At 43.7% G+C, this 12500-nt stretch overlaps 1 protein-coding gene across 1 annotated transcript in view; it reads right to left on the reverse strand.

Moving 5' to 3' along the window:
- Window positions 1-10434: 10434 nt before the first annotated feature.
- The window catches only part of LOC121564810 (TBC1 domain family member 1-like), a gene marked incomplete at its 5' end in the record, with an annotated part of 28023 nt that continues 25957 nt past the window's right edge, over window positions 10435-12500 (reverse strand). Inside the window, 2 exons of the mRNA XM_045220087.1 lie at window positions 10435-10703; window positions 10890-11000. Coding sequence (XP_045076022.1) covers window positions 10502-10703; window positions 10890-11000 — 313 coding nt within the window. The remainder of the gene's footprint in view (window positions 10704-10889; window positions 11001-12500) is intronic.

A 12500-nucleotide genomic window follows, 5' to 3' on the forward strand; every position in this document is an offset into this window, starting at 1 on the left:
AGCCTCTACTGTACTAGGCCAACAGTAACCTAGTCTCTACTGTACTAGGCCAACAGTAACCTAGTCTCTACTGTTAGGCCAACAGTAACCTAGTCTCTACTGTACTAGGCCAACAGTAACCTAGTCTCTACTGTTAGGCCAACAGTAACAGTCTCTACTGTACTAGGCCAACAGTAACCTAGTCTCTACTGTTAGACCAACAGTAACCTAGTCTCTACTGTACTAGGCCAACAGTAACCTAGTCTCTACTGTACTAGGCCAACAGTAACCTAGTCTCTACTGTACTAGGCCAACAGTAACAGTCTCTACTGTACTAGGCCAACAGTAACCTAGTCTCTACTGTACTAGGCCAACAGTAACCTAGTCTCTACTGTTAGGCCAACAGTAACCTAGCCTCTACTGTACTAGGCCAACAGTAACCTAGTCTCTACTGTACTAGGCCAACAGTAACCTAGTCTCTACTGTACTAGGCCAACAGTAACCTAGTCTCTACTGTACTAGGCCAACAGTAACCTAGTCTCTACTGTACTAGGCCAACAGTAACCTAGTCTCTACTGTACTAGGCCAACAGTAACCTAGTCTCTACTGTACTAGGCCAACAGTAACCTAGTCTCTACTGTACTAGGCCAACAGTAACCTAGTCTCTACTGTTAGACCAACAGTAACCTAGTCTCTACTGTACTAGGCCAACAGTAACCTAGTCTCTACTGTACTAGGCCAACAGTAACCTAGTCTCTACTGTACTAGGCCAACAGTAACAGTCTCTACTGTACTAGGCCAACAGTAACCTAGTCTCTACTGTTAGGCCAACAGTAACCTAGTCTCTACTGTACTAGGCCAACAGTAACCTAGTCTCTACTGTACTAGGCCAACAGTAACCTAGTCTCTACTGTACTAGGCCAACAGTAACCTAGTCTCTACTGTACTAGGCCAACAGTAACCTAGTCTCTACTGTTAGGCCAACAGTAACCTAGTCTCTACTGTACTAGGCCAACAGTAACCTAGTCTCTACTGTACTAGGCCAACAGTAACCTAGTCTCTACTGTACTAGGCCAACAGTAACCTAGTCTCTACTGTACTAGGCCAACAGTAACCTAGTCTCTACTGTACTAGGCCAACAGTAACCTAGTCTCTACTGTACTAGGACAACAGTAACCTAGTCTCTACTGTTAGACCAACAGTAACCTAGTCTCTACTGTACTAGGCCAACAGTAACCTAGTCTCTACTGTACTAGGCCAACAGTAACCTAGTCTCTACTGTACTAGGCCAACAGTAACCTAGTCTCTACTGTACTAGGCCAACAGTAACCTAGTCTCTACTGTACTAGGCCAACAGTAACAGTCTCTACTGTACTAGGCCAACAGTAACCTAGTCTCTACTGTACTAGGCCAACAGTAACCTAGTCTCTACTGTACTAGGCCAACAGTAACCTAGTCTCTACTGTACTAGGCCAACAGTAACCTAGTCTCTACTGTACTAGGCCAACAGTAACCTAGTCTCTACTGTACTAGGCCAACAGTAACAGTCTCTACTGTACTAGGCCAACAGTAACCTAGTCTCTACTGTACTAGGCCAACAGTAACCTAGTCTCTACTGTACTAGGCCAACAGTAACCTAGTCTCTACTGTACTAGGCCAACAGTAACCTAGTCTCTACTGTACTAGGCCAACAGTAACCTAGTCTCTACTGTACTAGGCCAACAGTAACCTAGTCTCTACTGTACTAGGCCAACAGTAACCTAGTCTCTACTGTTAGACCAACAGTAACCTAGTCTCTACTGTACTAGGCCAACAGTAACCTAGTCTCTACTGTACTAGGCCAACAGTAACCTAGTCTCTACTGTTAGACCAACAGTAACCTAGTCTCTACTGTACTAGGCCAACAGCTACTGTTAGGCCAACAGTAACCTAGTCTCTACTGTACTAGACCAACAGTAACCTAGCCTCTACTGTACTAGGCCAACAGTAACCTAGTCTCTACTGTACTAGGCCAACAGTAACCTAGTCTCTACTGTACTAGGCCAACAGTAACCTAGTCTCTACTGTTAGGCCAACAGTAACCTAGTCTCTACTGTTAGACCAACAGTGACCTAGTCTCTTCTGTACTAGGCCAACAGTAACCTAGTCTCTACTGTACTAGGCCAACAGTAACCTAGTCTCTACTGTACTAGGCCAACAGTAACCTAGTCTCTACTGTACTAGGCCAACAGTAACCTAGTCTCTACTGTACTAGGCCAACAGTAACCTAATCTCTACTGTACTAGGCCAACAGTAACCTAGTCTCTACTGTACTAGGCCAACAGTAACCTAGTCTCTACTGTACTAGGCCAACAGTAACCTAGTCTCTACTGTACTAGGCCAACAGTAACCTAGTCTCTACTGTACTAGGCCAACAGTAACCTAGTCTCTACTGTACTAGGCCAACAGTAACCTAGTCTCTACTGTACTAGGCCAACAGTAACCTAGTCTCTACTGTACTAGGCCAACAGTAACCTAGTATCTACTGTACTAGGCCAACAGTAACCTAGTCTCTACTGTACTAGGCCAACAGTAACCTAGTCTCTACTGTTAGGCCAACAGTAACCTAGTCTCTACTGTACTAGGCCAACAGTAACCTAGTCTCTACTGTACTAGGCCAACAGTTACCTAGTCTCTACTGTACTAGGCCAACAGTAACCTAGTCTCTACTGTTAGACCAACAGTAACCTAGTCTCTACTGTACTAGGCCAACAGTAACCTAGTCTCTACTGTACTAGGCCAACAGTAACCCAGTCTCTACTGTACTAGGCCAACAGTAACCTAGTCTCTACTGTACTAGGCCAACAGTAACCTAGTCTCTCTACTGTACTAGGCCAACAGTAACCTAGTCTCTACTGTTAGGCCAACAGTAACCTAGTCTCTACTGTTAGACCAACAGTAACCTAGTCTCTACTGTACTAGGCCAACAGTAACCTAGTCTCTACTGTACTAGGCCAACAGTAACCTAGTCTCTACTGTACTAGGCCAACAGTAACCTAGTATCTACTGTACTAGGCCAACAGTAACCTAGTCTCTACTGTACTAGGCCAACAGTAACCTAGTCTCTACTGTTAGACCAACAGTAACCTAGTCTCTACTGTACTATGCCAACAGTAACCTAGTCTCTACTGTACTAGGCCAACAGTAACCTAGTCTCTACTGTACTAGGCCAACAGTAACCTAGTCTCTACTGTACTAGGCCAACAGTAACCTAGTCTCTACTGTTAGACCAACAGTAACCTAGTCTCTACTGTACTAGGCCAACAGTAACCTAGTCTCTACTGTTAGACCAACAGTAACCTAGTCTCTACTGTACTAGGCCAACAGTAACCTAGTCTCTACTGTACTAGGCCAACAGTAACCTAGTCTCTACTGTACTAGGCCAACAGTAACCTAGTCTCTACTGTTAGACCAACAGTAACCTAGTCTCTACTGTACTAGGCCAACAGTAACCTAGTCTCTACTGTACTAGGCCAACAGTAACCTAGTCTCTACTGTACTAGACCAACAGTAACCTAGTCTCTACTGTACTAGGCCAACAGCTACTGTTAGGCCAACAGTAACCTAGTCTCTACTGTACTAGACCAACAGTAACCTAGTCTCTACTGTACTAGGCCAACAGTAACCTAGTCTCTACTGTACTAGGCCAACAGTAACCTAGTCTCTACTGTTAGACCAACAGTAACCTAGTCTCTACTGTACTAGGCCAACAGTAACCTAGTCTCTACTGTACTAGGCCAACAGTAACCTAGTCTCTACTGTACTAGGCCAACAGTAACCTAGTCTCTACTGTTAGACCAACAGTAACCTAGTCTCTACTGTACTAGGCCAACAGTAACCTAGTCTCTACTGTTAGACCAACAGTAACCTAGTCTCTACTGTACTAGGCCAACAGTAACCTAGTCTCTACTGTACTAGGCCAACAGTAACCTAGTCTCTACTGTACTAGACCAACAGTAACCTAGTCTCTACTGTACTAGGCCAACAGCTACTGTTAGGCCAACAGTAACCTAGTCTCTACTGTACTAGACCAACAGTAACCTAGTCTCTACTGTACTAGGCCAACAGTAACCTAGTCTCTACTGTTAGACCAACAGTAACCTAGTCTCTACTGTACTAGGCCAACAGTAACCTAGTCTCTACTGTACTAGGCCAACAGTAACCTAGTCTCTACTGTACTAGGCCAACAGTAACCTAGTCTCTACTGTTAGACCAACAGTAACCTAGTCTCTACTGTACTAGGCCAACAGTAACCTAGTCTCTACTGTTAGACCAACAGTAACCTAGTCTCTACTGTACTAGGCCAACAGTAACCTAGTCTCTACTGTACTAGGCCAACAGTAACCTAGTCTCTACTGTACTAGGCCAACAGTAACCTAGTCTCTACTGTTAGACCAACAGTAACCTAGTCTCTACTGTACTAGGCCAACAGTAACCTAGTCTCTACTGTACTAGGCCAACAGTAACCTAGTCTCTACTGTACTAGACCAACAGTAACCTAGTCTCTACTGTACTAGGCCAACAGCTACTGTTAGGCCAACAGTAACCTAGTCTCTACTGTACTAGACCAACAGTAACCTAGCCTCTACTGTACTAGGCCAACAGTAACCTAGTCTCTACTGTACTAGGCCAACAGTAACCTAGTCTCTACTGTACTAGGCCAACAGTAACCTAGTCTCTACTGTTAGACCAACAGTAACCTAGTCTCTACTGTACTAGGCCAACAGTAACCTAGTCTCTACTGTTAGACCAACAGTAACCTAGTCTCTACTGTACTAGGCCAACAGTAACCTAGTCTCTACTGTACTAGGCCAACAGTAACCTAGTCTCTACTGTACTAGGCCAACAGTAACCTAGTCTCTACTGTTAGACCAACAGTAACCTAGTCTCTACTGTACTAGGCCAACAGTAACCTAGTCTCTACTGTACTAGGCCAACAGTAACCTAGTCTCTACTGTACTAGGCCAACAGTAACCCTAGTCTCTACTGTACTAGGCCAACAGTAACCTAGTCTCTACTGTTAGACCAACAGTAACCTAGTCTCTACTGTACTAGGCCAACAGTAACCTAGTCTCTACTGTTAGACCAACAGTAACCTAGTCTCTACTGTACTAGGCCAACAGTAACCTAGTCTCTACTGTTAGGCCAACAGTAACCTAGTCTCTACTGTACTAGGCCAACAGTAACCTAGTCTCTACTGTTAGACCAACAGTAACCTAGTCTCTACTGTACTAGGCCAACAGTAACCTAGTCTCTCCTGTACTAGGCCAACAGTAACCTAGTCTCTACTGTTAGACCAACAGTAACCTAGTCTCTACTGTACTAGGCCAACAGTAACCTAGTCTCTCCTGTACTAGGCCAACAGTAACCTAGTCTCTACTGTACTAGGCCAACAGTAACCTAGTCTCTACTGTACTAGGCCAACAGTAACCTAGTCTCTACTGTACTAGGCCAACAGTAACCTAATATCTACTGTTAGACCAACAGTAACCTAGTCTCTACTGTACTAGGCCAACAGTAACCTAGTCTCTACTGTACTAGGCCAACAGTAACCTAGTCTCTACTGTTAGACCAACAGTAACCTAGTCTCTACTGTACTAGGCCAACAGTAACCTAGTCTCTACTGTACTAGGCCAACAGTAACCTAGTCTCTACTGTACTAGGCCAACAGTAACCTAGTCTCTACTGTTAGGCCAACAGTAACCTAGTCTCTACTGTTAGACCAACAGTAACCTAGTCTCTACTGTACTAGGCCAACAGTAACCTAGTCTCTACTGTACTAGGCCAACAGTAACCTAGTCTCTACTGTACTAGGCCAACAGTAACCTAGTCTCTACTGTACTAGGCCAACAGTAACCTAGTCTCTACTGTACTAGGCCAACAGTAACCTAGTCTCTACTGTTAGACCAACAGTAACCTAGTCTCTACGGTACTAGGCCAACAGTAACCTAGTCTCTACTGTTAGACCAACAGTAACCTAGTCTCTACGGTACTAGGCCAACAGTAACCTAGTCTCTACTGTACTAGGCCAACAGTAACCTAGTCTCTACTGTTAGACCAACAGTAACCTAGTCTCTACTGTACTAGGCCAACAGTAACCTAGTCTCTACTGTTAGGCCAACAGTAACCTAGTCTCTACTGTTAGACCAACAGTAACCTAGTCTCTACTGTACTAGGCCAACAGTAACCTAGTCTCTACTGTACTAGGCCAACAGTAACCTAGTCTCTACTGTACTAGGCCAACAGTAACCTAGTCTCTACTGTTAGGCCAACAGTAACCTAGTCTCTACTGTACTAGGCCAACAGTAACCTAGTCTCTACTGTACTAGGCCAACAGTAACCTAGTCTCTACTGTTAGGCCAACAGTAACCTAGTCTCTACTGTTAGACCAACAGTAACCTAGTCTCTACTGTACTAGGCCAACAGTAACCTAGTCTCTACTGTACTAGGCCAACAGTAACCTAGTCTCTACTGTTAGACCAACAGTAACCTAGTCTCTACTGTACTAGGCCAACAGCTACTGTTAGGCCAACAGTAACCTAGTCTCTACTGTACTAGACCAACAGTAACCTAGCCTCTACTGTACTAGGCCAACAGTAACCTAGTCTCTACTGTACTAGGCCAACAGTAACCTAGTCTCTACTGTACTAGGCCAACAGTAACCTAGTCTCTACTGTTAGGCCAACAGTAACCTAGTCTCTACTGTTAGACCAACAGTAACCTAGTCTCTTCTGTACTAGGCCAACAGTAACCTAGTCTCTACTGTACTAGGCCAACAGTAACCTAGTCTCTACTGTACTAGGCCAGCAGTAACCTAGTCTCTACTGTACTAGGCCAACAGTAACCTAGTCTCTACTGTACTAGGCCAACAGTAACCTAATCTCTACTGTACTAGGCCAACAGTAACCTAGTCTCTACTGTACTAGGCCAACAGTAACCTAGTCTCTACTGTACTAGGCCAACAGTAACCTAGTCTCTCTCCTGTACTAGGCCAACAGTAACCTAGTCTCTACTGTACTAGGCCAACAGTAACCTAGTCTCTACTGTACTAGGCCAACAGTAACCTAGTCTCTACTGTACTAGGCCAACAGTAACCTAGTCTCTACTGTACTAGGCCAACAGTAACCTAGTCTCTACTGTACTAGGCCAACAGTAACCTAGTCTCTACTGTACTAGGCCAACAGTAACCTAGTCTCTACTGTTAGACCAACAGTAACCTAGTCTCTACGGTACTAGGCCAACAGTAACCTAGTCTCTACTGTACTAGGCCAACAGTAACCTAGTCTCTACTGTACTAGGCCAACAGTAACCTAGTCTCTATTGTACTAGGCCAACAGTAACCTAGTCTCTACTGTACTAGGCCAACAGTAACCTAGTCTCTACTGTACTAGGCCAACAGTAACCTAGTCTCTACTGTTAGACCAACAGTAACCTAGTCTCTACGGTACTAGGCCAACAGTAACCTAGTCTCTACTGTACTAGGCCAACAGTAACCTAGTCTCTACTGTTAGACCAACAGTAACCTAGTCTCTACTGTACTAGGCCAACAGTAACCTAGTCTCTACTGTTAGGCCAACAGTAACCTAGTCTCTACTGTTAGACCAACAGTAACCTAGTCTCTACTGTACTAGGCCAACAGTAACCTAGTCTCTACTGTACTAGGCCAACAGTAACCTAGTCTCTACTGTACTAGGCCAACAGTAACCTAGTCTCTACTGTACTAGGCCAACAGTAACCTAGTCTCTACTGTACTAGGCCAACAGTAACCTAGTCTCTACTGTACTAGGCCAACAGTAACCTAGTCTCTACTGTACTAGGCCAACAGTAACCTAGTCTCTACTGTTAGACCAACAGTAACCTAGTCTCTACTGTACTAGGCCAACAGTAACCTAGTCTCTACTGTTAGGCCAACAGTAACCTAGTCTCTACTGTTAGACCAACAGTAACCTAGTCTCTACTGTACTAGGCCAACAGTAACCTAGTCTCTACTGTACTAGGCCAACAGTAACCTAGTCTCTACTGTACTAGGCCAACAGTAACCTAGTCTCTACTGTACTAGGCCAACAGTAACCTAGTCTCTACTGTACTAGACCAACAGTAACCTAGTCTCTACTGTACTAGACCAACAGTAACCTAGTCTCTACTGTACTAGGCCAACAGTAACCTAGTCTCTACTGTACTAGGCCAACAGTAACATAGTCTCTACTGTTAGACCAACAGTAACCTAGTCTCTACTGTTAGACCAACAGTAACCTAGTCTCTACTGTTAGACCAACAGTAACCTAGTCTCTACTGTACTAGGCCAACAGTAACCTAGTCTCTACTGTACTAGGCCAACAGTAACCTAGTCTCTACTGTACTAGGCCAACAGTAACCTAGTCTCTACTGTACTAGGCCAACAGTAACCTAGTCTCTACTGTACTAGGCCAACAGTAACCTAGTCTCTACTGTACTAGGCCAACAGTAACCTAGTCTCTATTGTACTAGGCCAACAGTAACCTAGTCTCTACTGTACTAGGCCAACAGTAACCTAGTCTCTACTGTACTAGGCCAACAGTAACCTAGTCTCTACTGTACTAGGCCAACAGTAACCTAGTCTCTACTGTACTAGGCCAACAGTAACCTAGTCTCTATTGTACTAGGCCAACAGTAACCTAGCCCTCCAGCCAGACAGCTTACTTCCTCAATCTTTGAATGTGTTGCCTATAGCGTACAATTCGGGGATGTCCAAGACTAACAGTAACTCACACAGCAACAGTGACATCTAGTGGCCAGGTCATGTCACTATATCAGTCTGGGAGCTGACGGCTGAGGCCACAGCTGTTCTACACGGTCTCTGGGCCACAGAGAAACGTAGGAAAACACATATGCAGTCATCATTGTCCGCTTTTGTCCAACAAACTAACTTTTTTTCGGACAAGTTACACACATAGTGTTTTTTTTATGGACAATCATCTCCGTTGTCCCATCATCCATTACCTCATGACTCCTATTGAAAACCTATTGACTCAATCAGTAAAAATATTGCGTTGCCACTAACCATATCCTAAACAAAGGTCCTTCTGTATGTGCTGCTATTCATCAGGGTTGGGATTCAGCTCCATTCCCATTTCAATACGGGACATTGATTCACATTCACATTCCAGAACGAGAAGGAATCATTTATAATCTTTGCCTTGAACTTCTTATGTGATTTTTGTTTTTATTGCTGCTATGGAACCTAGGACTCCCTGCAAAACAGTGGCAATTATTACTAAAGGGGACTATCCAGGCTAAATAAATCAATTATTACTAAAGGGGACTATCCAGGCTAAATAAATCAATTATTACTAAAGGGGACTATCCAGGCTAAATTAATCAATTATTACTAAAGGGGACTATCCAGGCTAAATAAATCAATTATTACTAAAGGGGACTATCCAGGCTAAATAAATCAATTATTACTAAAGGGGACTATCCAGGCTAAATTAATCAATTATTACTAAAGGGGACTATCCAGGCTAAATAAATCAATTATTACTAAAGGGGACTATCCAGGCTAAATAAATCAATTATTACTAAGGGGACTATCCAGGCTAAATAAATCAATTATTACTAAAGGGGACTATCCAGGCTAAATTAATCAATTATTACTAAAGGGGACTATCCAGGCTAAATAAATCAATTATTACTAAAGGGGACTATCCAGGCTAAATAAATCAATTATTACTAAGGGGACTATCCAGGCTAAATAAATCAATTATTACTAAAGGGGACTATCCAGGCTAAATAAATCAATTATTACTAAAGGGGACTATCCAGGCTAAATTAATCAATTATTACTAAAGGGGACTATCCAGGCTAAATTAATCAATTATTACTAAGGGGACTATCCAGGCTAAATTAATCAATTATTACTAAGGGGACTATCCAGGCTAAATAAATCAATTATTACTAAAGGGGACTATCCAGGCTAAATTAATCAATAATTACTAAAGGGGACTATCCAGGCTAAATTAATCAATTATTACTAAGGGGACTATCCAGGCTAAATAAATCAATTATTACTAAGGGGACTATCCAGGCTAAATTAATCAATTCTTACTAAGGGGACTATCCAGGCTAAATTAATTAATTCTTACTAAGGGGACTATCCAGGCTAAATTAATTAATTCTTACTAAGGGGACTATCCTGGCTAAATAAATCAATTATTACTAAGGGGACTATCCAGGCTAAATTAATCAATTATTACTAAGGGGACTATCCAGGCTAAATTAATTAATTCTTACTAAGGGGACTATCCAGGCTAAATTAATCAATTATTACTAAGGGGACTATCCAGGCTAAATTAATTAATTCTTACTAAGGGGACTATCCTGGCAAAATGAATCAAATGAATGAACTAGAATCTAAATGTACTTGTTGAGTTAAACTACTTGAAATGGTCTGTGAGACGCCCACATGCAGCAGGAGGACGCCTATTAACATAAAGAACACACATCCTTATCTGATCCAAGACAGGCACCCCTCCTTACTCAAACAGGGGTGTGTGTGTGTGTGTGTGTGTGTGTACGTACCATTGCTGTCAGTGTTTTTCTGCGGTGTAGCAACGCGTAGGAAGATCTGTTGTCTCCAGGAGTGTCTCCGCAGAGGACTGTCTCCAACCACACACGCCGCTACCGGACTGGACAGGGCTGCTACGTCACTGGAAAACACACACACCAATAAACACACACGTATTGAACACACATTGAAACAAATCAAATCATAAACAAACACACCACACCCATGGGACACACACACAGAACCTCTCATACACACCCCACACCAGGACCAGTAAGTGGTATTTAAAACTCACAGGTAGGGATGTGTGTGTGTGTGGTGTGAGTACCTCCTCTTGTCTAAGTCACAGGGGTGGTTCTCATGGACAGGAGCGAGGAGCTTGAGGAAGTTAGGAACAGAGGAGGAGGAGACGAGACGAGTACGCAGAACACCCAGAGGACTGAGAGAGAGAGAGAGAGAGAGAGAGAGAGGGAGAGAGACAGAGAGAGACAGAGAGAGAGAGAGAGAGAGAGAGACAGAGAGAGAGAGACAGAGAGAGAGAGAGACAGAGAGAGACAGAGAGAGAGAGAGACAGAGAGAGAGAGAGAGAGAGAGAGACAGAGAGAGAGAGAGAGAGACAGAGAGAGAGAGAGAGAGAGAGAGAGAGAGACAGAGAGAGAGAGAGAGAGAGAGAGAGAGAGAGAGAGAGAGAGAGAGAGAGACAGAGAGAGAGAGAGAGAGAGACAGAGAGAGAGAGAGACAGAGAGAGAGAGAGAGACAGAGAGAGAGAGAGAGAGACAGAGAGAGAGACAGAGAGAGAGAGAGAGACAGAGAGAGAGAGAGAGAGACAGAGAGAGAGAGAGAGAGAGAGAGAGAGAGAGAGAGAGAGAGAGAGAGAGAGAGAGAGACAGAGAGAGAGAGAGACAGAGAGAGAGAGAGAGAGAGAGAGAGAGACAGAGAGAGACAGAGAGAGAGACAGAGAGAGAGAGAGAGAGAGAGAGAGAGAGAGAGAGAGAGAGAGAGGGAGAGAGACAGAGAGAGAGAGACAGAGAGAGAGAGAGAGAGAGACAGAGAGAGACAGAGAGAGAGAGACAGAGAGAGAGAGACAGAGAGAGAGACAGAGAGAGAGACAGAGAGAGAAAGAAAGAGAGAGACCGAGAGAGAGAGACAGAGAGAGAGACAGAGAGAGAGAGAGAGAGAGAGAGAGAGAGACAGAGAGAGAGAGAGAGAGAGACAGAGAGAGACAGAGAGAGAGAGACAGAGAGAGAGAGACAGAGAGAGAGAGAGAGAGAGAGAGAGAGACAGAGAGAGAGAGAGAGAGAGAGACAGAGAGAGACAGAGAGAGAGAGACAGAGAGAGAGAGACAGAGAGAGAGACAGAGAGAGAGACAGAGAGAGAGAGACAGAGAGAGAGAGAGAGAGAGAGAGAGAGAGAGACAGAGAGAGAGAGAGACAGAGAGAGAGAGACAGAGAGAGAGAGACAGAGAGAGAGAGACAGAGAGAGAGAGAGAGAAACATTAAAGATATAGACTGGACAGTTAGAAAGTAGCAGGGAGAGAAACATTAAAGATATAGACTGGACAGTTAGAAAGTAGCAAACAGAGAAACATTAAAGATATAGACTGGACAGTTAGAAAGTAGCAGACAGAGAAACAAAGATATAGACTGGACAGTTAGAAAGTAGCAGACAGAGAAACATTAAAGATATAGACTGGACAGTTAGAAAGTAGCAGACAGAGAAACATTAAAGATATAGACTGGACAGTTAGAAAGTAGCAGACAGAGAAACATTAAAGATATAGACTGGACGGTTAGAAAGTAGCAGACAGAGAAACATTAAAGATATAGACTGGACAGTTAGAAAGTAGCAGACAGAGAAACATTAAAGATATAGACTGGACGGTTAGAAAGTAGCAGACAGAGAAACATTAAAGATATAGACTGGACAGTTAGAAAGTAGC

This window comes from Coregonus clupeaformis, unplaced genomic scaffold (genome assembly GCF_020615455.1).
Source record: "Coregonus clupeaformis isolate EN_2021a unplaced genomic scaffold, ASM2061545v1 scaf3133, whole genome shotgun sequence".
NCBI classification, from domain to species: domain Eukaryota; kingdom Metazoa; phylum Chordata; class Actinopteri; order Salmoniformes; family Salmonidae; genus Coregonus; species Coregonus clupeaformis.